Source organism: Amblyomma maculatum, chromosome 4 (assembly GCF_055883805.1).
Source record: "Amblyomma maculatum isolate TAMU_Amacu chromosome 4, ASM5588380v1, whole genome shotgun sequence".
Taxonomy (NCBI): Eukaryota; Metazoa; Arthropoda; class Arachnida; order Ixodida; family Ixodidae; genus Amblyomma; species Amblyomma maculatum.
Window position 1 is genome coordinate 202,383,758 of NC_139347.1, and position 27,615 is coordinate 202,411,372.

The 27,615-nt window shown below is 46.5% G+C and overlaps 1 protein-coding gene across 1 annotated transcript in view; it reads left to right on the forward strand.

Annotated features, from left to right (window-relative positions):
* Positions 1 to 26,289, forward strand: part of LOC146194007 (putative carbonic anhydrase-like protein 2) — a 147,581-nt gene extending 121,292 nt beyond the window's left edge. Inside the window, exon 6 of the mRNA XM_084600668.1 lies at positions 26,129 to 26,289. Coding sequence (XP_084456794.1) covers positions 26,129 to 26,289 — 161 coding nt within the window. The remainder of the gene's footprint in view (positions 1 to 26,128) is intronic.
* Positions 26,290 to 27,615: the final 1,326 nt, after the last annotated feature.

Consider the following 27,615-nt stretch of genomic DNA (forward strand, 5'->3'; position numbering starts at 1 on the left):
TCGGCGTGTTGACTGGGTGGTCATTGCCGTGCTCTGCCCAGAGGACCGATCACTTTGGGAAGACTGGATGGGCGCTGTTGCTGATGAAGCAGGAGCACCAAAGCTGGACTGGGGACCGAGGTTCAGGTTGAGATGTCGATTGCGGCGCAGGCGTTGCCGCGAGCGACGCCGGCGAAGCTACCTCTGCCAGCGTGGCAGCGGAAGCCCTAGGCCTAGCCTCAGTGCCCAGCTAAGTTGCAATTATGAATGGTGATCATGCGCTGGAGGCCTCACAACCTGGCGGAGAGAGGACGTTTGGAGCCTCCGCGGAAGGCGAGAATCCATTTCTCTTGAGAGAGGGCACGTATTTACGTGAATGGCGAGGTTTTTGAGAGGAGCGTTGTCAAGCCACCCTAGCCGCAACACACTTCTTCCTCTTTCGCTCTGTTTTATTCAGGGAGGAAATGCCATACCGAAACGCAATTGCACCACTTGGAACGCTTGCGCTATGTTATGAGAGTGTCCTTGACTTAGGTTTGCTGATATTCAATCTAGATCCTTTCTACAGCGGCCTATCGTTGCCGCTGCTGGCTGGCTTGTTTTCTTCGAAAAATATTCTCTCACGCTTGCCGTTTTCGTCAACTAGTAGTGAGAGTGAGTGACAGCGAGAGGTACTGCGATCACCATCCAGCATCTCCACCACAACTGTCGCGTATTCAGTACGTAGCGTGGTGTTTCTGCTTTGTCTAGTGTTACTGCGAGTCCCCAAGGCACACCAAATTCAGCTTCCTCTTCTGCCTTCTCACGACGCTACAAAGCACGTGACAATATGAAAGAAAAATTATCTTGCTGATGTAGTTGTTGGTGATGATACCTGATCGAGTCGATGCTGTGGTCTCTTCAAGCGCTCGCCGTGACCTCAGCTGCCTATATTTCCATCTGTCGCTTTCCTTGGATATTTTTTTCTTTCGTTAGGGCCCATGAACGCAATTAGACCGAAAGCATTAAGGCTATTATGCAAATAGGCTTAACAAATATCACCTTGGGACAGGCCGCCATAAAGAAAGCATGAAGTTGCGAAGGCCTGCCAAATGTGAAGGCCAGCGCTTTGTGGTGTCGGGTCCCATTGCCCTCGTACTTCTTCGCGCTGCGTGTATTAAAGCCTGGTGGATCTACACAACCGATTTCAGACATGTTTTACGTGAGACTTGCTCGTTTTAGAGCGAGAAACAAAAGTGCAGTGTAACTTCAAAAGTACCTCCGCGTGGAAGAGAAAGTGACAAAAAAGCGACAGGCAATGCAGCAGCTCATATTCTATTAGCCGCGAATACATACACAAAGACCGATATATATACTGTTGCATAGTATACACAACGTTGTCAGTGACGTCATATGAGTAGTTCGGTACATGTATAACGAACGAGGCTGCTTGGAGAGTGTAGTGGGATAAACTTCACGCGACTGGATTATACACCGTTTGACACCTGCGCTCATTCGAGAGGAAGGATCGGAAAAACACGTTTCACAGAATTAGCTGACGCAGCCTGAAAACGGCAACACGTCTGGAGGTGCAGAAGGATCACTGCCAGAAAAATAAGCATGAAAGCCGACGAACGCTAGTAAGGCAAGAGCACGACCGCTCGACCTTCTCGCGCTAATATCCTCCAGCTCTCTGCCCATCTGACAGGGCCGTCAGTATGCCGCTGAAGTGTTTGCAGCACGAAGCTGCACTGTACGGTCGTGCGCGGCGCACTATGTAGCACATCTACGCTCGGGCGCATGCCTGGAAACTTCTCGGATGAGGTATTAAACTGTTCCGAGGGCCGCGCTATACCGTGAATTTTAATGAAGCCGGATCGGCTGGTGGATCGATGGGCTGGAAGCGGTGGTGGCAGCTGCTGAGGAGATTTGTTAGGGAGCCCGCGTCTGCGCGGCGGGCTTCTCTGCGCTGTCCACTGCCTCCCGAAGAGGATCTTCGCCTCCTCCCACGCATGCTTCGCTATTATAGCTTTGGACTCATGAATGCCTGCATACGGAAACAATTTGGTGGGCTGGATACAGGCACTGGCTTGTTATGAGTGGCAGGAAGGACAGTAAAATAGCGATCACTAGTCTCTGCGGCAGTATTCAGCGATTCTCCACGTAGCTTGTACTTACGTTCAGGGCGAGCGGTTCCTATTGGCCGCAGAGGAGTTTTACTCACGATATCATACCTGTAAGAGCTTTCTATTATCCGGATATTGTTTAAGGCGAATGTTTTGGTTAAACGTAGAAATTTGTTCGATTGCCTTACTCGAATCATTGAAACGAAAATTGGCCCTCGCTAATATTCGTTTCACGTTCTCAAACGTCAGAGCGCTTGCTATTGCAACGAAAAGGAAGAAACTTCATGGACAGCATCTTATTGTTACGTGGATGAAGCGTCAAGGAGAGCCAGGAAAAGGAAGAAGGATGAGGAGATCGGAATGTGCGTGCTCCGTTGGATCTGGTCTTGTGGCGCCTGCGTCGTGGTACGCTGCCTGTGTGAACCTGCCAGAAGGTCTCCATAGTCACGTTGCGCGAGTGACATTGTAGTAGAGGTGCTGGGTAATATCTCGATATACTCTGCTCAACTAGAACTGGAGCATCGTTGGAGTCCTCGCTTTGAGGACATTTGACCACTGATCAGCGCCATGCAGCCTAAACTTGACCTAACAGTGACGCTGCAATCCAGGCTGGAGACCGTCCGGCAGCCACAGCAGCCGGTTCTTTGTACCACTTTCGCAGAAGCGGCGGGCGAGGATGTTGACGAGGCATGACCCACTACCAACGGGTGAGCCACTGCAACCAATGGGACGCCGCCGCTCAGCTTGCCAACGCAGTTTTCTTCCTCACAAATACCATATTAGTCTTGTTCGAAAACCACGAGGACTCTCTAAAAACCTGGGAGCGTTTTGTCACTAAATTGCGCTTTTCTTTGGTGACTGCCTTACGCAGAAAAATTGCATTTAATACCTGCCCGCACACAGGGCTAAGCTACCGGTAGAAACTTGCACAACCTATGCAGAGGAGGTCTTGAACATCTGTAAAGGAAGACCGAGGAAGGTAAAGTTAGACATCTGCTGAAAGACATCACCGATGGTGTCTTGATGTCTGCAATTTCTTAATAGCAAAAGATGGCCTAGACGCCCTCTCTGATCTCATTCGCCATGCCTTAACTTTCCAGGCAGTCAATACTCGCCGCATAACGCCACAATCTGGGCGTCTAGCCAAAGTTCTAGCCGTTCGAGCCGTCTGCTTGGTGTCGACTCTCCGTGCCTGCTGACGTTACCGTTCCTCGAGAGGCTCCCGTCATGATCCCCTTGATGGCCGGGACGAACTCCGTCAGTGCGGCACACACTGGCTCCTACAACCTAACAGCAAGGGTCGATAGCTGTAATAATCGGTCTCACTACGAACTCAAACCCGGATCACTACTCGCTGCACTACGAGTCGCGTGGTGAGTGCCATCCTCAACCACCACCTACCTGCACTTTCCGGCGTCCAGCCCGAAGACCTGCAGACGCTTTTGACTACAAAAATGGCCCATGCTTTCTTGGAACTTTCAATGAGCAAGGTCTTCACCGCGCAGCCCCCGTCGGCCATCATTGTGGCATTGAGGGGCAAATCGCAGTCGCCCACTGACCCGCTACCATTCACCACGGCCACGGCGGCGGTCTTTATCACCTGTGCCGGAAAACTAGTCAGTGCGTCCGCTGGAGGTGAGGCTGCAGGAGACTGTCCGCTGCCTGTGGAATTTCCTCCATTTGTTATAATGTGAAAGAACACTGTTTCTGTGCTTATCGATGGTGTGGCAACAATGGCTTTAGTGAATACGGGCTGCTTATTTCTATTATGAGTTTATCGTTTAAGAAGCGCCTAGGCCGCAGAATTATGTTCATATGAGACGAAAATATCAATGTTCTTGTAGCGGGTGGTGAGCTATTGTTGCCTTCGGGAATCTGCAGTGCTACGGTGTGCCTTCGCGGAACGATATTCACAGCTGAGTTCGCAGTGCTGTCATAATTCATGAGTGACGTGATTCTCGGTATTGATGTTTTGTGAATGTGTGGTGCTACGGTGGACTGTCATTCCGGAGAACTCTGCATTGACCTGCTCTGCGTCGCTTCCGCTGCCTGCGTGAACCAGTCCTGTGTGAACCTGCCAGAAGGTCTTCGTGGTAACACTGCGGGCGTTACAATGGCTATTTACTGCCCTACACAACTGAAGAATTAGAAGAAAAAATTATAAGTAACGCCGGCTCTGAGGCGGTTTTTTGAACCGTCATTGAAAGAAGTATTATTTACTGAGTTGAACAGAATAACATCTGAGACGCGTGTGGCGAAATTTTTCTTGTTTGTTTTTATTTGTCTGTACTTTTTGGTAAATAGCAATCTCTCTGATGTGACGATTACTGTAATAAGTTGAATGAATTCGTACGCTGCCTGCTTTCTGGTTTTGTTTGGTTTATCGGATTGGGCGTCTCAAAGCTACTGTGGTTATGAGGGAGCCACAGTAGAGGGCCCAGGAAATTCCGACCACCTGGAGTCCATTAACGTCCACTACCATCACACAGCACACAGACGCCTTGCTTTTCGTCTTTATCTAAAAGCTGCCACCATAGCTGAGATTGGATCCTGAATCCTTGGGTACCACAGTCGACAGTCCTAACCACTGAGCCACCGCGGCGGGGCACTGTCTGCTTTCGCTTTAAATTCCTTGTTTAACTGTAAAGTTGCAAATTCAGGCTTTCGATACAGTTTAATATCAGCCCACTATAAAGGATCCCAGTTGGGGGAACCATTACGAGCCCTTCGTTACGCCGTTTATCATTGCCGTCTCTCATTTTTGGTGGTTTAGCTCAAAAAAAGCAAACCAATATTTTTCGAAACGCCCAATACTGCAAAGAACGGCCTTCTTGCTATAACGACGAAATATTCATTTAGCGTTTGGCAGTGTTGTTTCGTCTTTTATGGCATCGTGCAATATATTAGGCGTAAAAGTTCCCCTCTCTCGTTTGCTTTTTTCCCTCCTGTCTTCATTTTAATGTACAAATGTTTGCGTTTCCTTTCTACGGGCAAAAGAATTAAACTATGCTGACACACACTTACCTGGCTATCCCGCGCTATAACAGAGAAGTTTCGGCTTATGTCCAGAAACTGAAATTGCGCCCGAAATGGTGTGCATCAATTTAAAGAGGCGCGCGCATGGTAATGACAGCAAATCAGTGGGCAATTTTCCCAAGTCAAGATTAAAAATCACCCGCGGTGTCAGGGCGATTCATGGCAAGCACAAAGAGTGAGCAGAGCTGCTGGTCTTCTTAGCGATAGCGATGCACAGGATAAACCACCCTCGCAGCCACATAAAGACATGAAAACGAGAAGCCATCCAGTGCAGCTTCGTTTTATGCACCTATCGCGTCGGTGCCCTTCGGGCCGTCCCCTGTGCGGCAGGCTACGTGTTTGCTTCATTGTGGAATGAGACTGCGTTGTCTGTGTGTTTCCAACGGCCATGTGAGATCCGGTCTTCTATTAAAACCAAACGCTGCCTAGGAGAAGAAAGAGAACTGATTGCACCATCTCTCTTCTGCGCCCACCTGACGTCGCCGTATTTCAGGACAAGTCAGCCTGCACCTGACGGGCCCGAGTGACAAATTTTGCGCAAGCCTTACTAAGGCCTCGCGGGCTCGCTCGAGAGCTAACAGCGAAGTGTCTGCTTAATACCGGCTGCTTCAGCGTTTTCTTTTTTCGTCATTTACAACTATACTCTCTGTATCCAGCGTCGAATTTCCTCACTAGTCGCAGCAGGACATTTTTCTAGGGTTAATGTTTCTACTTGCCGCTGCTGATGTATGTCACATCTGGCCGATGTGGGTTTAGGACGATAGAAACTGTCGCTGAGGGATCAGAGCTGTCGTGGACTTTGTTGTGGAATTAACATCTAATTGACGCATGTCCTAGCCACTGCGTATCTATGCGTTTTTCATTAATTAGCTGTGTACGGCTACAGACGCTCCACATAGACACGCGCTCGTGAAAATCACCAAGCGTATTCTTTACGTCCATAGGTTCACAAAGAGCCGGACACGATTGAACGACTGAACTGAACTGATCCTTTATGTATCGCGAATAATAATTAGGATTAACTAATGCGTAAATCGCTGAATCATTTGCAATAAGGAAGTGGAGCAGCGGTCTGTTAACACTCCTTCAGTAGCCATCTTAATTCAAAAGCTTACGTATTAGGTGAAATAGATGCTGCTTCTTTCTTCGCCGTCGCATAACGTCACCTGCTTGCTTTTTTTTCGTCGCGTTTTCGGGTTTTAGTAGCTGTGCGCGCTGGTTGTTTTATAATTTTATATTTATATTGCCTCACCTTAAGTAAGTTTTATTTGGTGGTAGCGCTCCTGTCGTTTCCCCTTTTCTAGCCTTACCCTTTGCGCTAAATTTTCGGTTATTCTCTGGATAGCTAAGGGCTTATTTTTTTATTTTTTTTTTTTGCTTTTTGTGCGAAGAATATTGGGTTCTCAAGTTTGCTGTCGCAAAATTTTGGTAGTTTGATGTGTGCTGTGGCTTCGCTTATGATTGTTCCTAGAGCTCAGTAGTGGCGAGCGGGCTAGTTGGCCATACGACTGCGACGACCTCCGGCGCTGCTTGGTTATACACAAACACAATACACACACAAGATAATTAAACCAAGACTTTAACACAAATGATGCGCTCGCTACCAACTGCCTGTTTTTCTGGTACGTCGAAGAAGAATGCATCAAAAAACGGGGGATACAATATGAAGAAGTAAACAAAATATTCAGAAAAAATGCGAAGAAACTCAGAATAAAAAAATAAATGAAAATAGAGCGAAAATAATGACAAATTAGGTCTAACTTCTTGTCACATTGTCCAAACGTCCTCAACAGCAAGGAGGTGATACTTCTCGGTTTGGACAATGTGACAAAAAGTTAGACCTAAATTGTGATTATTTTCGTTTTATTTTCATTTATTTTCATTTGTTATTTCACAACAGATAAATATTCGGACAGGATAGCCCCCGCCGCAAGCGGCGGCGACCTACGTGTCCCAGCCCCATCGCCTCCATCGAAACGCAGCAGCCGAGGTCGGGTTCGAACCCGGCTACTCCGACACAGTAGTCGGGCGTCTTACCACTGCACCACACCTGAACCGCGCCGTGAAAGTGGAAGGAGAGAAAGAGGAGCCGTAGCGGAGGGCTATAGAATAATTTCGACAACCTGGGAATTTAGGTGGAGGGTGGCTGATCCTAACCCTACGAGGCTAGGATTGGTATGTCATCGCCGCTGAATTGCGGAGGAGCATAGCCTGCCACCGGATTTGTATTTGTGAGGGGAGGTGGGGGAGGTGCGCCCCGCCTGGGTGGTACAGTGGTAAGACACTCGACTACTGTCCGGAATACCCGGGTTCGAACCCGACCTCGACGGCTGCGTTTCGATGGAGGCGAAACGAACAGGCGTCCGTGTGCTGTGTGATGCCAGCGCACGTTAAAGATCCCCAGGTAGTCGAAATTACTCCGTAGCCCTCCACTACGGCTCCTCTTTCTCTCTTTGCACTTCTTCCACCTTCCTCCCTTCCCTTACGGCACGGTTCAGGTGTCCACAGACTCAAGTGTGACAGATACTGCGCCTTTCCCTTCCTGTGAACCAATTAATATTATTATTATTGGGGGAGGTGGTGAAGGGTGGCAGTTCCTGGCCCTACGGGGCTGGGACGGTAGGCTTGCGGCTGGGGCTAGCCAGCCATCGAATTTTTACCTTTTGTAGGCCGTAATTGCACCGGCCACCGCTTAGGTGGTGGACGGCGGCTGTTGCGGCGCGCGTATTTCTCTCCCTCTTTTCTTTCTTTTTTCTCTACTTGCTCTCTTCTGTCCGCACTTGTGGTTGCGGTGTCCACAGAACAAAAGTGAGACAGTTACCGTGCCTTTCCCTTCCTATAAATAAATAAATCAGAGGCGGCGGAGATGGCTCAGTTACAGAGCCAGTAGCAGGCCCGTGCGTTTTCTTTTCCTTCTTCCTACAGCCACCACAAGTTGCATTTGTTGTAAGCCGTCATTGCACCTGCCACCGCTTCGGTGGTGGACGACAGCTGTTGTGGTTGTTCTCTAATTTTGTGGCACAAACCCACACAGGGGGACCGGCCAAGAATTGGGGTGCGTAGATATTGGATTTTGAGATGTAGAATCACATCGTAAAAAAAAACATCATTGCTATGTAAGAGAGAAGGAAAGTAAAATTGAAATTCCAAAATAAAAACGGCAATTAACGCATGCAGAAGGAGAACACTGAGATTTGTATTTACAGATTAAAAATTCATAGCATATTTGCAAAGCAGACGTTTTGGTTCTATTAAAAAGTTCTGGATGGCGTTAAAAACAGACCTGTGGCTATACCCAAGCAGAATGGCACCGAACGATAATAAAATCTGGATGCTTTTAGGGCCCAGCTGATGCGACGACTTCTCTGAATACCGCTTTCTTATCATGGTAAAACGGCGGCAAAATAGCAAGAAATGTTCTATTGCTTCCGGTTCCCCGCATATTGCGCAGATAGAAGTAAGAGCCAAACCATACCTATGCATATAGAAATTTAGTGGCAGAATACGGCAGTGCAGCCTGGTTAGAGAGACTTTAGACTACCTTGATTGCCATGTTTTTCTACTCAAAGAATACTTGAGATGCAGGTAGTCATCCGATGCTAAAATAGATACAGACTGCGTACTTAATAAGGAACGTCTTTTATGATAGGCATGGCAAATAGCCCTGCATGTAGTACAAACTGTGGATGCGACGAGTCTATAGGCCACATTCTTTGTGAGTGCCCGATATACAGCGAGGAAAGGCAGTGTCTGTGCCGTTCGCTGGCGCATCTAGATGGACGCCCATTGAGTGAAACTACGATTTTAGGTCCCTGGCCACGGCGATCGTCTGCGGTGAAGGCCTCCCAGGCACTGCCCCGCTTTATGAGAAGCACAGGCCTAGTCGAAACACTATGAGTTTGCTATGACATGTCTGTAACGGGATGTGACGTGGTGTGTCTGTTATGTGACTGTAATAACTTCAACTATCCCTCTCTCACAACTTTTATATCCACTCATCCCCTTCCCCCAGTGCAGGGTAGCAAACCTGTTGCTTTTACTGGTTAACCTCCCTGCCTTTCCTCCTCATCTTCCTCCTCCTACGAAATCGCGCTGCTTTTATGTACACTGTTGCCGGGAGGTTAGGCAACACGGGGCCATTGAGAGACTCTAGCTAGTTAATAATAGTAATAATAATGATTGGTTCACAGGAAGGGAAAGGCGCAGTATCTGTCACACTGGTGTCTGTGGGCACCTGAACCGCGCCGTAAGAGAGGGAAGGAAGGTGGGCGTTAAAGTGGAAAGAGAGAAAGCGGAGCCGTAGTGGAGGGCTACGGAGTAATTTAGACCACCTGGAGATCTTTAACGTGCGCTGACATCGCACAGCACACGTGCGCCTTATTTCGCCTCCACTCTAGCTAGTTTATCAGAAACCTTTGATTGTCACATTACTGTGGCCTGGTACCCACACTATATGCATGAGGCTCAAATGAGAGGGCAGCAAGGAAAGAAAAGTATTTATTCATCATCATCATCATCATCAGCCTGACTATGCCCATGCAGGGCGAAGGCCTCCCCATATTTCTCCAACTAACCCGGTTCTGTGCTAGCTGCATCCACTTGACCCCTGAGAACTTCTTAATCTCATCCGCCCACCTAACTTTCTGCCCCCCCTTGCTACGCTTTTCTTCCCTTGGAATCCAGTTTGTTACCCTAAGCGACCATCGGTTATCCTCTCTTCGCACTACATGTCCTGCCCATGTCCATTTCTTCTTAATTTCCTCTAGAATGTCGGTAACTTGAGTTATTTCCCTGACCCACTCTGCACGCTTCCTATCTCTTAATGTTACCCCTACCATTTTCCGTTCCATAGCCGTCTGGGTTGTCCTCAACTTAAGTAGAACCCTCTTGGTTAGTCTCCACGTTTCACCCCCATAGGTGAGTACAGGTAAGATGCAACTGTTGTACACTTTCCTGTTGAGCGATACCGGTAATCTGCTAGTCATAATCTGCGAGTGCTTGCCAAATGCGCTCCATCCCAATCTTATTCTTGTTTTTTCCTTTTTGTGGTCCGGATCTGCGGTTACTACCGGTCCTAAGTAGACATATTCGCCTACTCCTTCCAGTGCTTCGCTACCTAACGTAAAATGCTGTTCCTTCCCGAGGTTGTTGAACACTACCTTAGTCATCTGCATATTGATTTTCAAGCCTACCTTTCTCCTTTTCCTGTCTAGGTCAGCAATCATTATTTGCAGTTCATCCCCCGGGTTACTTAGCAAGGCAATGTCATCAGGAAATCGCAGATTACTGAGGTATTCTCCATCTACCCTTATCCCTAACTGCTCCCATTCCAAGTCTCTGAATACTTCCGCTAAGCAAGCTGTGAGTAGTACTAGGGAGATCATGTTTCCTCGCCTAACACCTTTCTTTATGGGAATTTTGTTAATTTCTTTATGCAGGACTATGGTTGCTTCCAGCACTCTTCCAGCACTTTCACGTACGGCTCGCCTACCCTCTGTTTTCGTAATGCCTGCATCACCGCCGAGGTTTCAACTGAGTCAAATGCTTTTTCGTAATCAATGAATGCTATGTATAAGGGCTGGTTATATTCCGAGCATTTTTCTATCACCTGATTGATGGTATGGATATGATTGATAGTAGAGCATCGAAAACCTGCTTGATTCTTTGCTTGATTGCAGTCTAAGGTTGTCCTGATCTATTAGTGATTACCTTAGTAAATACCTTATACGTAACAGACAGTAAGCTGACTGGTCTGTAGTTTTTAAGGTCCTTAGAGTCCCCTTTCTTATGAATGAGGATAATGTTTGCATTTTTGCATGGTTGCGGTACTGTCAATGACACCAGGCACTGCGTATACAGGGTGGCCAGTTTTTCTAGCACGATATCCCCGTCCTTTAACAAATCTGTAGTTATCTGATCCTCTCCAGCTGATTTCCCCCTTTTCATAGCTTCTAATGCTCTCTTGACCTCGTCCTTTGTCACTGGTGGAACGTCTGACTATTTTTCCCTACCGCCAATCTCATTGCGGTCCTGACTACTTTGGCTACTGCAGAGATCTGTATAGAACTCCTCGGCTACTTTGACTATCTTGTTCATATTCGTGATGACGTTGCTCGCCTTTTCCCTTAGCGCATACATCTGGTTTTGCCTGTGCCCAATTTCTCCTTTACCGGTTTAAGGCTTCCCCCGTTCTTTACAGCGTGCTTAGTGTTCTCCATGGTTTACTTCCTTATATCGGCCACCTTGCGCTTATTGAACAGCTTTGATATCTTGGTCAATTCTATCTGGTGTGTTGAATTGGAAGCTTTGATGCTCTGGCTTTTCTTAATCAAATCTTTCCTCTCCTAAGACAGCTTGCCGGTATCCTTTCTAACTATCCTGCCGCCTACTTCTATAGCGCACTCAGTAATGATATCTCTGGAATTACTATTCATCGCTTCTAGGGTAATGTCACCATCCTCGGTTATAGCTGAATATCCATTCTGCCCTCGCCCTCACCGCTAATTTGTTGACGGGTTTCCTTCTTACTAATCTGTTGCGTTCCTTCCTTTTTCAGATTTAGGCTAATTTGGTACCTCACCATCCTGTGGTCACCGCACCGCACTTTCCCGATCACCTCTACATCTTGCATAATGGTTGAACACAGTATGAAGTCGATTTCACTTTTAGCCTCCCCGTTAGCACTTTTCCATGTCCATTTCCGGTTCTTCCGTTTGCTGAAGAAGGTATTCATGATTCTTAACTTATTATGCTCTGCAACCTCAACTAGTAACTCCCTCTGCTATTCCTAGACCCAATGCCATAGTCACCTACTGCCTGGTCTCCTGCGTGCTTTTTCCTTACCTTGGCACTGAAGTCGCCCATTAGTACAGTACACCGCGTCTTTATTTTTCGCATTGCCGATTCTATATCTTCGTAGAAGCTTTTAACTGCCTGGTCATCATAACTACGTGTAGGAAGTCTGTACGACTTTCAGTTTGTACCGCTTATTAGGCCTAAACGCGATGCCTGCCACCCTCTCATTATTACTATAGAATTCACCTATAGTACCCACTATATGCTTATTGACAAGAAAACCTACTTCTATTTGTCGCCTTTCCGGTAAACCTCGATAACACAGTACATGCTCATCCTTCAGTACAGTATACGCCTCATTCGGCCTCCTAACTTCACTAAGCCCTATGACATCCCATTTCATGCCCTCTAGTTCCTCTAACAGCACTGCTAAACTAGCTTCACTATCTAGGGTTCTAGCATAAACGTTGTCAGGGTCATTTTCCAATGGTGGCCTGTCCAGCGTAGCCAGGAATTCTTAGCACCCCCTGTTGCGTCGCAGGCCTTACCGCCGCCTTGGTCAGTTGTTCCGCAGCCGCTGGTGACTAAGGGCCAGGGTTTTATATGGAACTAATCATGACAGGTTGCTGCCAATTATTGCACCAGGGTGGCCAACTCCTGCTCTGGTGAGGGAGTGCATTACCGGAGGTGTTCACCGGCATCAGATCGCACCTCAAACCCGTTTATGCGATTCAGTCGACATGCGGACGTTTTTTTTCTTGTTTTTTTTTTCGTGTGGAGAAATGCGCGGCACCGGTATTTAAGCCCCAGTCCTCTTGCATAGGAGCGGATGTTCTACCGCTACGCCACCGCTGCACCCTGAGATGCTTAATATGGGCGAATAAATATTCTAAGGAAGCGACAAGCACAAGGAATAAGAGTCTGCAATTACCGCCACTGTTGAGTATGGTGGGTCTAGTTTGCGCAGAGAAAGCACCACCACCAGCAACTCCACCTGGAAAATTGGGGTAAAATCCGGAAGACGCACTTATAAAGCCCAGGATAGAAGCGGACAGTATATCCCAATGCCGGCCTTTTCCTGAAATTGAGAAGCATCAGTGGCTATCATTATGCTAATTAGAAGACTTTTTAAATGATCTTGTAATAATTAATTTAAAATTCGAGGTGAGAAGTGTTTTACGTTATTAGAAAAAATGTCATCATAGACAGTTTGAACTGTAGATCCACGTACATTTGTTGGAAGGTTGTTAGAAAGGACTACGTTCAAAGGTTGTAACAAATTTTCTACTAGTATTACCTGCGGGGTATGAAACCGAAACCAGTTTACTCCTAAAAAGGAGGCTGGCTCGCAACAAAACATTGGCAGGGAGTGATGGAATTGAGATTATTATATTTTTTGATGCGCGTCTTTCTGTCCCTCTTCCTTTTCTTTCTTTCTTCTCTATTTTCCTTTCTGTCCGCGCGAGGCAGCGGAGGTGGTAGGTGGTAAAAAAAAAACAAATATTTCATGCCAATGATATGAATAGTGGAGGCGAAGCCCCCCACATGGCACTTGGGTGCTCCCTTACTGTGAGGAGGGCACCCTTACAAAGCGAAGGATAGCCCTTGGAGCGCTATCCTTCTCATAGCACTGGAGATGATCCGTCGCTGGTCTTGAGCAGAAGTGCTGGTCAGTAGAGTTTCCCAGTAAGACTCCGCCACGGTCGGTGATGGGGGATAAGGGAAGGTGGGGCATGTGAGGAGCGTGTGTAGGAAATCTCCTGGTTTGCCGCAAAGTTTGCATGAGGAGGGAACCGAATACTCCGTACGTAGACGCTGCTGGCCCTATTAACGGACACATGGTCATTACTGTGACATCTCCAGCTGGCACTGACCTCAACTATGCCTCTCTCTCTTCGCACTACCGAACCGAGTACTGCCGAAGAAGATGCCATCGCTCTTACAGCCGCCAATAATGCACAAGCTACCATCATGTCAGATTCCCGCACGGCTTGCCGTAACTATATTCGCGGACGCATCTGTGACGCCAGTCGCCGAATCCTCGTCGCTAACCCACCGAAAAGGATCAGTGTGACCTGGATTTCGGGACACCAGTCGATGCCCTGCAATGAAGCCGCCCATCGACACGCTCGCGCGCTCCTTCTCCGAGCCTCCCTTCTCCTGGATCACACGTATGCCTCCCCGACACTTACACATACAGAACTGCTTGAACAGTACAGGCTGTCTCGCCATATATTACCACCCCTTTCTCCCACCCTGTCTATTCAAGAAGCAGAAACTTACCGCTGCCTGCAAACTAATACCTTTCTTACACCATTTCTCCTAATCCTTTAGTACCCCCCCGCCCCCCTTTATTCCCCTGACTGCCCACATTGCGGTGAACGGGCAACACTCTACCACATGGTTTGGGCGTTCCAAGTTACCTCTTCTCTAAGTTCACTCCCCCACCCCTGCTGGGAACGAAGATTGGGAGGCCGCCCTCGCCCGGAGCCCCAGCAATGGCTGGCTCACCGCGTTGTTACTGCAGCCACGGCCAACGGGACCCTCGACTGCGGGTCGCCCCAGCTGACTAAATAAATAAAGATGTTTTGTCCTCCTCCTCTCAGAATTTTTTTTTCTGCTTAGATTATAGGACGCTTCACACAATTTTACTCATTTTATTTATTTTTTTTTCAAACGCCCAGCTTCCACTCACGTGATACACAAGCAGACACGTCACACAAGTCGCGTGACCCATCCACACATAACGTGACTTGAAGTGCGCCGTCACATTCGGACGTCGCCATTACTCTGTCTGGCTATTTCGACGTCTGACTCCCTTTTTGACTAATTAATTACCTAATTATTCAGCTTTACCTATGCGACTTCCCAAACGAGGTTTTTTTGTCTAGTACAATCATTCTTTTTTTGGTAACTCCTTCCATTACGACGAAACCGTGTACACAGCTCTTGGGGTCACCAAGCCTGAAACATTGACACTTAATGCTTACGCATTACCAACTGTAACCGCGTGTCAAACTGGTAGACCCCATGCGTTCAGTGCAAAACGTCGCACTTCTACACCAGTTTTTCTGTGCTCAGTCCACTTGCTCCCGTGGCCTGCTCTTTGCCGACGGCGGCCCCGGTATTCATCAATCATAGCGTCGAGTTTAGTCGTCTGTAAATGCAGCCGGAGGCAAAATTCCGAAATGTCCTCCGCGCTCGCTAGACTGCGACAACCCATGCCTCCCCTTGCCTCGCATGGCGTGTTTCTCTCCTTTTTTCGTGCCTCCCAACGCATACACACACAGACAAGCATGGCGCAACTGTCGTGGCGTAGTGCACCCATACCCGGGAGAGCACAGCATACGGCCTGAGTATCACTGAACGCGGCCCACTCCCAACTCTCTCCACAACACAGGCGCCAGGGAGAAATTTCTCGGTAAAGAAACTAAAACGCGCAATAAGAGCAACCAATTTATCCGAATTGAGCACAAAACAGCTGGAAGGAATACGTTTGGGTTGCGAGAAACAAAGGGCTCAATAAATTTAACTCGCTCACCGCATCACCATCCCTGCCCTTCGAGCTGTGACGCAGGAACGAAAAGAGAGATGGCAGACGGCAGCGAAACGGCGAGACGCGCATACTGTAAGCCCTGCTGGTGCTCGACGTTTATGAAATTGCCATTCGTCTGTCTTTATTCCTGGATCTGTCCTTGCTCGTGTTTTATTCTCCTCGCCTTCATTTCTCTCCCTCTTCTTTTAGTCTTTTTTTTCTCCTGCCCTTTCCATCACTTGCCGGTTTCTCATCCGTGCCCCGCGGCGGAAATACCGGCCATGCTGTGTTTCAGCATCGCCTCTATAGGACGCGAGGCCAGAGACGAAATGTAACCCTCATCCCTCTCTCAAGCCTCTCCCTGCCACCGCCTCTTGTCCGGTGTATCGTTTTGTCATTTTATGTCTACATTTGTAGTCGTTATTTTATTCTCCTATTTCATCGTGAAAGCGCGTCGTGGAGAAAAAGGTTGGCTCAGACACGTGAAAATAAGTGTCCGCCTCTGGCTACAGCCATAAGCGGTTTGGCGAACGACCGAGGGTGGTTACTTTCGTTTTCTTTTCATCCGTTTTCTACTGTTAAACGGAGCGCGGTCGTTGTGAGCTGCATTTCGACATTGCTGAGAAGTGCTAAAGTGCTTCAGTAAATGTCAGCACCAATTACATTAGCGAAACCACTCTTTGTTTTCAATTGTGGCGATATAATTTGTTCATTGAAGCACGTGGCAACTTGTGGTTATTTAGACAGGACGAGCGCTGTCTACTGTTATAGAAATTCTTGTAAGGCTGCGCTTTTGACTGGTTGATCTTTACAGCCGCAGATGCAATTCCTCAAATTGATACACGCGATATACAGAAGCATCCGTTTCGCCGATTTTTCACTGCCATTCATTTGTGTCTATAGACACCGTGAACCCACTAGGCGCCGCCACCGTCAAGGCTGCGTTCAGCGCCCCCCACGACCGGTCCCTCGTCCCTGTCAGGAAGGCTCCCTTCCCGTCTCCGCAGGGATGGTGTCTACTACCGATGTGCCGCTGATTGTTGAGGCCGGAATTCGAGCTCTTAACGGGGCTGAAAACTTATTTTCAGGCGCAAACATCATGATAGGAGCGAAGCGTTTTGAAGCAGGCCATGTGTACGATGTGAAAGAGGTAAAATTGTGTCATAAGGTCGAATTAACAGCCTGGTGTGTTGCGTAGTCGAACATCAGTGCGCTATTGGAAACCATCGAATTAAAGGTAAACAGCATATTTATCTGCTGGCTTTTTATCATCCTAACTGCTGCGCTGCTAGATTTCTGCCGGTGATGCCGGTGATAGCGACTGGAACAACCACTTGTTCTTGTTATTTTGTAGACTGATCGGAACCCCTTGGGTCGTAGGATGAGTGTCCTTCTTCGTCGATTTCGCGTTTTGCATTAACTGGCTGCTGCATATTTTGGATTTCGCCGAAGGCACCCAGCCCATGCCATCTTCGTTGCCGTGGTAAACGTAAAAACAAATGAGCAGCATACTCTGCTACGCACATGCAATGAACGAATATATGTCGCCTTTATCCACGTCGTATATCTGCAGCATTAAGATAGATGCCCAGAAACATCCACTTTGCACGTTGTAAGACTTCAACAAGCTCCTACTTTTACTACATAATTAAGGAATAAAACAAAAACGTAACTCAAACTTACTTTTCACTACGAACAAGCCGAAATCAACGAAATTGTCTTCCAATGCAGCGTTGTGAAGCCGCAAAATGTTGTTACAGCAGGCGAATTCATGCATATATAGCGGCAGACCACAACAGTGTTCGGCTGTTTTTTTGGCGCCATTTATAATCGAGAAAGAGGCGCAGAGCTCATTGTCGACGAAGCGTACAGCACGGCACAGCACTGCGGTCTCCGTCGGCTGCTCCAGCCTTCATGAAAGGGACGCGTTCGCCGCCGCGAGTGGCCGGAGTTAAATGCGCCGATGGCTGAGAATGCGACCAGCGTATTTATGCTGTAGTTCAGACATACAAAACAAACTACCTGGCAAAGTGGAACTTTCTAACAACGAGGGTGAGAAACTGGTTAGCTAGTGTAGAGGTGGCATGTGATACCGTATAATTAAAAACGTTAACGCACTTACTTAATTAGCGAACTGAGATTATCTGCCTCTTATCGGTATTCGCGTAGCCCCCAATATAGGCCTAGGGCTAAACTTAATTTCAAGTCAGTCACCGATTAAGGCGAAATGCTATTCGAAAGGCATAGCTCCAGGGCCGCGAAAGTATTCACAGAATATGCTCGCATGAACTAACACTTAAAGAAACAAAAACATTTCTCTACCGGGAATCGTAGACAACTCTCCAGATTCCCAGCAGAGCGCACAAAGCACTACTCCATGATGGGCTCGTCAGAAATCGATCATATTCTCTTTGTTTAATGTGATATTCACAGCAACGAACGCAACGGCGTTGCGGCTAGTGATAATGATTATAGCAGCAATTATAATAATGCTGCAGTTAGTGATAATAATAATGATTGTAACGATAAGATGACGATGATGGTGGATTTAGTGGGATAATAGTGCGGATGGAGGTGGGGATGATGGTGACAGTATTAATGATAATGACAATAAAGTTGGTGAAAGCAGTCCTATAAAATGGTTTTCGCCATTTCTGCTCTCAAGTGTTAAGCGCAGTCAGGAGAACATTGATTTGGGATAGGTAGTCCATGTTTAGAATAAATGTAGCACGTAAAATCTATCCTATCCTGTATTATCCTATCCTAGATTCGTTATCTCTCGAAGTCACGGTTCACTCCTCTTGCATCGGAGACACTTTTTTTTTTTTACCTGGCAAATGTTCTGCCGCTTTGTTACACGCAAAGGATTCTGCCCAACGTTGCGCTAGATGCGCTCCTTGCAGCAGTTCTTTAAGCGACGGGGGGTTCTCGACGGCTGGGTCATTTGCACATCGTCCGGTTTTCCGACGTACATCTTTCCGCAGGTTAACGGCATCTCATGCGCTACACCGGTAGAGTACTTCACAAACTGCTTACATGTTTCTTTTTGCCGCAGCTACCATCCCTTTCGTTCACAGTGCGCAAACAGAGCTGCGCCAGTCTCCATGGAGCTGAGAGCACGACGGGCACGTCATGTTTACCTGCAAAGTATACTGCGCACACAAAAACAAAGACGTGAAGGTATACACACAACAAGCGCGAACTCGCGACTGATTTAATTTGAAAGGAAACCGATCTATATGCCTTAAAGCGTCATATGGACCATGCGCAGTTCGAAAATATGCATTCTTTTTTATAAAGAGTGATCGAACCGTCACCTATACAATCATCCCCCTACTTACTGATGTCATCCGGTGATGCGTATTCGGCAGCTTTTTCATATTGTGGGCGATCCGGTGGACATGCAGAATCTCTTCCGGCTTCACAGGTTTCTTTGCTGGCTAACACGGCTTATAAAATATGGTACGTTTGACATTCCCTAGGTGAGCTTCCACAACCGATGCGATTACAAGGTATGGGAGTACTGCCGAGACCACACGCTCCTACTGCTTATCAAAACTTGCCTGCATAGAATGTGCCTATAAGGTAAACTTAAGATAGATCTAAAAATGCAAACGCTGCCCGAAATGGGAGTTCATGCATGAAGACTCCGCCCACGCTCATTAAATTTGTTTAAAAACCATTCTTACAGCATATGCGCAGGCCAAGCCATTCGAATTTTTTTAAACAAGAAAAATTCTCCACATATCTGAACACTTTCAGTACTCCTTTCCCGATTGAACTTGGTTCCAGGGATCGGTCATTAATAAAGGCTAAATGCATGTTAGTAAGCAGTGGTGCCACGCAGGATCCAATACAGGTCCCTTGTCATTGGCGGAAGCATTTGCTTTCAAATGAGACAAACATTACACTAAGGTAAAGCTCAAACAATTTCATGAAATTTTCTAGGCCCGTGTGGAATTCTGGAAATCGACTGCACCGCGACATTCTTAGCAGAACTTACACAAGCAAACAAAGTGTCGTGGGGCATAGAGTAAATTTTAAGACGAAAGCCTTTATAGCCTCATCGTTGTCGTCAGAAAGTGTCACGTTTTTGCGGCGGCTCTGTTTGGTCGAGACGAGATGACGTCATGGAGGTCTTGACCAATCACAGAGCACCACCACAGTATGCGCGAATGCGTACCTTATATGGCCATATGCCAATCAATGATTAATTATGAATCATGATTAATACATTTTAAATGCCCATTAGTGTTAGTTGCGCAATAAATCATTAATTTCTTAATTAATCAACACTGATTACCACTTCCTTATTACTAAATACTAAATAGTGACAGTTGCCTAATGAGCTAATTAATAACTAATTATGCCGCGCACCCCGTACTACAGTATGCGCGAATGCATGGCTTATAAGGTCATATGACAATCAATGCTTAATTACAAATAATAACTAATAGATTATTCAATGCTTTATAACTAATTACAGAATAATTGCTAATTTTATCGAGAAATATTTGATTAATATATATTGAATAAATGACTAATTACCAATTGCTGACAAATCAATTAATAATTAATAATTATTGGCAGTTGCAGTAATCAAATAATGAATAAATAATACCACCTTATACAGCCATATGCCAAGCAAGAGTTACTTATTCATGAAAAACTAATTAATAACTAATTAAATGGCTACTGACGGATGACAAATTATTTATTAATTACCAATAAGTGAAAACTGCTATATAATAATTGCAGTCGCCTTAGACGGCCATACGGCTATCAATACATACTTACTCATTATTGACTAATTAAACATCCTTAATTGAATAATCACTAATTATTGACTAAGCAAATAATTAGTACTAATCAGTAACAGTTGTGTAACAAGGCAATTAAATACTAATTAATCCCGCGCACCCGGTAACACCGCGTAGCAGTATGCAGCACTCAGGCTTTCGCCTTTCATCCCTTTAGTCGCCAAATTGTCCTCGAATATTACCATCGGCGATGACCATGTGTGTTTTCAGTATGCACCGTGGGCACAGAAGGAGCTGTTGCCTTATGCGTTGGCTCACTAAAAAATCTAATGTGTTAGTGCTCGAATTTGCCTGGAATACACTCTTGCGAAGCCATGCAACCACTCCATGTGGGCTAGTTTTGATAAGCAACTGGAGAGTTTGGTTTCGGCCGGATTCCCAAAGTTTGTCATCATCACAGCGGCTGCAGAAGCCCTGCTAAGAAAAATTTAGCGTACCACGTTTCATAAGCCGTGTGCATCAGCAAAGAAACCTGTCAAGCCTAAAGTGATTCCGCATGTCCACAGGATCACTCATAATATGAAAAAGGAAAAAGAAGGCGAACCAGCGTAGCCCACGTAGCGTGCGTGCACGCTACGTGTGCTACGCTGGTGTGGTATACGAGATACCAATGACAGGCGGAAAGACGTACAGCCTTGTTCAAAAGTCATGAAGCCAAAGTATTTTCGCCTCAGCCGGCAAACAGGACGATGTGTAAATGACCAAGCAGCCGAGCACACGCACTCGCCTAAAGGACTGGGAGGAGCGCATCTAACACAAGATTGGGCTTTGCTTGTGGCAAATCGGCGAAACATTTGCCAGTCAAAAAAAGGTCTCTGCAGTGCAAGAAGCGTAAGCCGCGAATTTCAGAGGATTCTGCGAAAGAGCAGAAATACTAAGGTGTGGGAAATTTTGGAATCTTTTGAGCGGAAAAAATTGTGTTAGTGATACATCGGCGACCCTTTCGAAGACTGAGATGTCTTATCTTGAGCGTTTTGGTTGACGAAGCATAAGGAACCCAACCTCAAGTTTGGCTGCGCGACTGCAGCGCGCGCTCCTCCGTAAGCGGCAAAATTTTGAACCATTGGTTGGGCGTGGCGCTGATGCGGCGCTTGACCGAACGTGTTCTGGGGGCCTCGTGTCCTGCTCGCGTCGCTCGCGTTACCTCTATTTGTGAGTGCTCGCGCCGGCCCGCCGCCGTGGCTTCGCAGGCATGCAAGCAGGTATAACAGCTGAGTTTAAAACATGGCTGGAGTGGTTCCGCGACGCTGGAAATGTGGGGTAGTGTATTGTTGTGTTGCTGGCTGTCGCAACAGCTCATTCTGTAGACTTGTGTGTCTTTGTGGCTTCTGCACGCGGAAGCAGCTCGCGTTCTTTGTCGCTCGCGTTCTTGAAAGCTGCTTGCGCGCGCGCGCGGCCTGGACGCAGTCTACTCGCTTAGCGCGCGCTTGGATTTCCGTGCTGAAAAAAAGCTGTCTTGCGCGCGCGCGCGCTCCTGCTTCTACTTTTCAAACTCGCGCTTGGACGAAGTGGTGTTTGAAGCGAGTGTGCAGCGATGTACACGCTTCAATAGGGTTTTCAGAAAATAGCCGACAGCAGTGGTTATTTTCGCAGCGCAACCGTCAAAAAGGAAGAGCGGTTAGTCAGCCATGTGCATTCTGTTGAGCAGATTGTAGAAGACAACGCTGTTATCGTGAAGGCGAAGTGTGTGTAGCAGGTCAGCGACCACATCTTGTACGACGTGGGATTTGAGGCAGGTATTTCATTTTTATTATACCCATTTCATTAAGGCCCAGATGCTCTCTAAAGAGGGCTTCGGATTTTTGCCGCTGGGTTTGCCCCATTGTTGTGCCTGGCTTGTGCAGGACTCATCTTCATGGGAGTTTATTAAACAGCACACAGCAGCAACATGCTTGCAGCACCCCTGGATTCCTGCCTTGCAGGTACACTTAGCACGGGAAATCGCAAGCTGGCGCTTTTCAGGGCATGTCCATGCTAGCTGCAAAAAAACATGTCACATAAAAGAGACGGGCCGTTTGGTTCATTTCGAACCCACGACATAAGGAGCAAAACTAACAAAAGAGAACAAAGATATGCTGCCTCGCAACTCATGCTCAGACGCAAATTGTTTCTTCTTTAGAAAGCAGACACTGAAGCTCCAAGGCAGGATATATAAAATGACCTGTAAGCAAGGATACAATTGAGTGAACATTTTCGTTTAGTTTTGTAGTGTTTAACGTACACCTCAGCGCGACGAGGGGCACTGTATTGGAGACCTGTAAAAATTTGACCCCCTCCCTTCCGTGGTTATTTAACGGGAACGTATAATTCTTAAGACCTCCTTGCAGTTCGCCTCCAGCGAGCGGCGGCCGGGATCAAACCCGCGTCGCCATGACCAACAGTCGCTAATGCGTGAGCCGCCGCGGCGGGGCGAGTGATTGAATAAAACAGTTATATACCAATATAAAAGCTATAGGAACAATGAAGTAATAACCACGCAGCGAAAATTAGTTTTTCTAGATATTGTCCAGAACTGTCTCATTTACTCTGTGGAATTGAAATTACTCGATCAATTACGGGACCAGTTATTAGGAGCTGAATGCGATTCACGAAAATTAAAGCACGAAAATATTTCGTTTAAAGCAGAAGGGTTGATGTCTCTTTGTATACATGTGAATGCACATTCTATTCAGGTGGAAGATACGTATAAAATGTTCTGAGTATGCAATTGCACGACAATCGGCATCAAAATTAACATATCGGCATATACCAAAAAGTGCGCCAAAAATGCGAACGAACCCACGTATCTTTTATTAAGTTCATAGGCACCAACTAGATTACATCTGCAAGCTCTTCAGAAATTAAAGCAAACATCGCATCGAATGGTTGCATGCGCCTTACAATCTGGGCCTTAATGAAATGGGTATAATAAAAATTAAATACTTGCCTCAAATCCCACGTCGTACGCGATGTGGTCGCTGACCTACGACACACACTTAGCCTTCACGATAAATGCTTATCTTCTATAATCTGCTCAAGAGAATGCATATGGCTGACTAACAGCTCTCCCTTTTTGACATTTGTGCTGTGAAAATAGCCACCGCTGTCGGCTATTTTCTGAAAACCCTATCGAAGCGTGTACATTGCGGCACACTCGCTTCGAACACCACTTCGTCCAAGCGCGAGTTTGAAAAGTTGAAGCAGAAGCGCGCGCGCGCAAGACAGCTTTCTTTCAGCATGGAAATGCAAGCGCGCGCAAAGCGAATTGCTCCCGCGTGCAGATGCTGCAAAGACACGAAAGTCTACAGGCGAGCTATTCACTCCGCCCGACCGATTACATGGCGTTGGCCGGAGAGGGCGCTGTTCACTAGCGCCCGCAGCGCCACCCTGCGATGCTTGGGTCCCCTATAGTCTCTCTGTTGCGCATGCCTTACTCGCTATACATTTGCTGGCTGCCAAGGGAATAAAGTTAGATGAAGTTAGCGCCTGTCCTGCTTCCTTTTTTTTTCGTGGATGTCTTGGTGTAAATGCACTATTATTTCGTTTCTTAACCGCAGCCCTGTAATGTTTTTTAACTGGGCCTTCTAAAAAATGCCCAGCATATAGTTGAGGTTGCAGTCGTTCCTACGGTTGAGAGGCACAAACAACTTCTGTTTATTTTTGTTTGCCAGTCCCATAATATATGCGAAAGTTACTCGTTGAGGTTTGCCTTTGCAGGCGAAGAAACAGAATATTTCGTGGCGGTGTGAGTGATTTGTCTAAAGGACAAAATGCTGCACTCAAATCTTTTCCGAGTACCACCATGCCGCTTGAGACGTAAATCAATAAATAAATTTACTCGATACTTTCATATCAAAAAGGTATTTTTTTAAATATTTCTATTGTTGTTCCTTGAATTCTTCTGAATATTCAGTCGTAACCATTTACCAGCATAGGGCGTAACATTCCATACAGAGCATGCGAGTAGGTTCACGGTGTTCCTTCTGAAGAAAGAGTGAGCTAGAGCGGTGATATACATGCAACGTTCATATGCGGATTTTGACAAACTCGCTTATGTGCGAGTTACCAGTATCAGCAAGCCATCTCTATGAATACGTTATTATGCGAGTGATCACCTGCGATCATGAAGCGGCGAAAGCTGTTTGCGGTATTTTCATTGCGGCGCTGATTGTTCTTGACTGTTTGGACGCACAATGCCCACAGGTTGTGCTTCTGTATGTGGAAGGTAACGCCAACAGTTGCGACAGTGGGCGTCATCACCATAAATTCAAACTGGCTAGGCAACAAGAGGCACCTAAAATGGAGTATATGTTTATTATTACTCTGGTTCCAAAGGGGTCCTCGACTGAGTACTTGCTCCTTGCACCCGCCCTGGTTCTGAAGTGACGTGTTTACCACGGTGACGTATGCAGACGTATTACCCATTTATTTATTTATTTACAGAATACTGCAGGCCTAGGACCAAGCAGGAGAGGCGAACATAAAACACGTGAATAAAGTTGACGGGAATTGGACACTCAGACCCTCAGACGCTCTGCTGAAGGATAAAATGTACACCAAGCAGAACTTATACAATAGTTAAGCGAGAAAAAGAATAGCAGAAACGCGAAAGAAAAAAAAACAAAAACAAGCATGACAATAAATACAAGCAAAGACATAGCAGTTATGCGTTGTTCAAGGTGTGCGCTTCAATCATGCTCAAGGAGTGAATATATTTATCGGGTAGCTTATTCCAATCGAGCAGATTCTCGCGTGCGGAAAAAACACCAGCTTGAGCAGCGACAAATTATGCAGCCCATACGTCACGGCAAGTTATCTATTCAACGGCTTAGCGGCTATACGGCGCACGGCTGTTGATCTAGCCCAAGCTTACGGGACCAAATCTCTTCAGGGAAGGTCGCATACCGATGAAATTGCAGTGCTTAACCCACCCATTTGCTATACGATTTCCATTGCGGTTAAGAAACCTAGGCTGTGAAAATTATTCCAGCCTTTCATTTGGTGGTAGCCCACGAGCTACTGCGGGAGGTTCAGTTTTGTATACCATTTTCGCAATGTAGATGAACGAACTGACAGAATTACGAACGCAGACTGCGTGCTGTCGCATACTTTCTCGTGAGATAACAAAAAAAAGCACGTATAATCAATTTGACGTATTGCATGGTCCACTTAGCTCTATGAAAGAAGAAAATTCTGTCCCCCACACGTCGAACCAGATAACTTCAGCAGCTGAAAAGGGTATATGTGCCGGAAAATACCAGGGATGGAAGATATCTGAAATTTCGAGCCCCAAACTTTTGTTTTACCGCTTGCATAATTAGTATTTTATGCTATAATTATTAGTTGACGACAAAACATAATGGTTTTGTAGGATGTTTGAGTGATCTTCTAAGACGGGAACCGTTGCAGGCGAGTCAACTTGCTGGAAATACCAAATAAGAGGAAATCAGCAGTAAAATGCTCAAAATAGTGCTTCTCTACTCGCATCATGTGTGAAAGAGCCTCTGGCATGCTCAACGCTGTGTTCAAAGGCAAGTAGCAACCTTAATGTTGACACGTTGGCAATTTTGTCGTGCGCTTATGGACCTGTGTTCTTGAACTGTGCACGGACTGCTTCGTGAAATACTCGTCATCATTCCATACTGTGACCGGTTTTTGTGAAAGAAGAATCCACCTGAATGTTTGTTTTGCACTAAGTTTGCACGTCGTGTGTGACACCGTTTCGAAGTATTTCTAGCTTTGCTTCGTTGCTGTACTCACCGTATTTGACTGCTGATGCTGCTGATCAGTGTGACCATCCTGTCGCACTCGTGTAACAAAGCAGAGATGGGATATTCCAACACGTACGTGACTCCATTCTCTGCATCTCCCACCCACAGGCCAGGAAGCGGCAATGAAGCACCTGTCCATCAAGGAGCTGCTTCCGGAGACGGACCACTTCATGACATACGAAGGGTCGCTCACCATGCCTGGCTGCCATGAGACGGTCACTTGGATCGTGCTCAACAAGCCCATCTACATCACCAAGCAGCAGGTATAGCTTCAAAGTATCACTCTCTTCCATCAGTATATTACTTCTTTTTTTCATACTGTCTATTTTACCACCCCATCGTTAAGTATGCATATTAGGATTGTATAAGCCGTTTTTGCAGTGCTGCTATCAGCATTAATACGGGTTTTAATCTAGTAACTCGACTACAGTGCGCTAACCTTTATGTGCGATCATGGAGGGTTTGACACCAGCAATAAGACGATAAACGTTACCGCAAGATGAAGGGATCGATTGCTGAAGGCAATTGTTTAAGTTACAATTTCCATGACGGCCGCAGTAACCAGACATCCTTCGGTCCTATGCTTGGCGGCGCTATTTTTCACAAGGAAGCAGACTGCAGAAAGAGCAACGCGGAAGGAACAGGAAGCCGACCTTCATCAACTCGATGACGCTGACTTCTGTAGTCGCGTATTCAACAAAGGTTTGAATGACCCGGTCAGTTTGAACCTCTTTAAAAAGCAACGTGTGACACCGTGACTTTTTACAGAAGCAGAAACCGCATGCCTTCACCTTGCGAGGGGCTCATTGAGGGTAGCTCTGTCTAGGTTTTTCGTGAGGAACATTCCGCAGAGGGTCAAAGGCGTCATTATATTGTTACGGTCGAAGGAGGAAGACTTGACTACATTTATTACAGCAGATATTTCTCTCCCATTTACTTCCCATTAAATAGGTCATTGTTAGGATGACACCACATAATCCCCACAAATATCTTGATCTCATGCGCTCACCTATCGTTCTGCCTGTTTCTTGTCACGTTTTGCCTTCTCTTGAAGTCCAGTCTTGAAGCGAGCATCAGTTATATTGTCTTCGCATTGCATGCCTTGTCCTTGCTTATTCCCTATGATTTATTTAGGTGGTCATTACTTCGCGTCTGTTTCCTAACCCACTCTGAGCGCTTTCATCTCTCAACGTTAAACCTATCTTCTTCCTTTCCATGACTCCCTGCATTGTTCCCAACTTAAGTTAAACTCCTCCCATTAGCGTCCAAGTTTTTGCCGCATAGAGGAGTACCAGTAAGGTACAGCTGTTATCAATATTTGTTTTATTGGATAGCAGAAAATTGTCATCCATGATCTTAGAATAACTGCCAAATTCTCTTCGCTCTCTTAAACGTTTCCATCTATTGATTTCATTCTCGTGGCCTGAATCAAGTGTCGTGGGGCGGGGATCTTCAGAACATGATCATATAATCCTCGCATTATTGCGTTCTACTCAGAGTGACTGCCAACTAAGGGCGGAGGAACTCGTCATTGTACGCTATAAGACTTTGTCCCCCAGAATTCATCAGGAAGTGGCATTGTTGGCCACCGATTA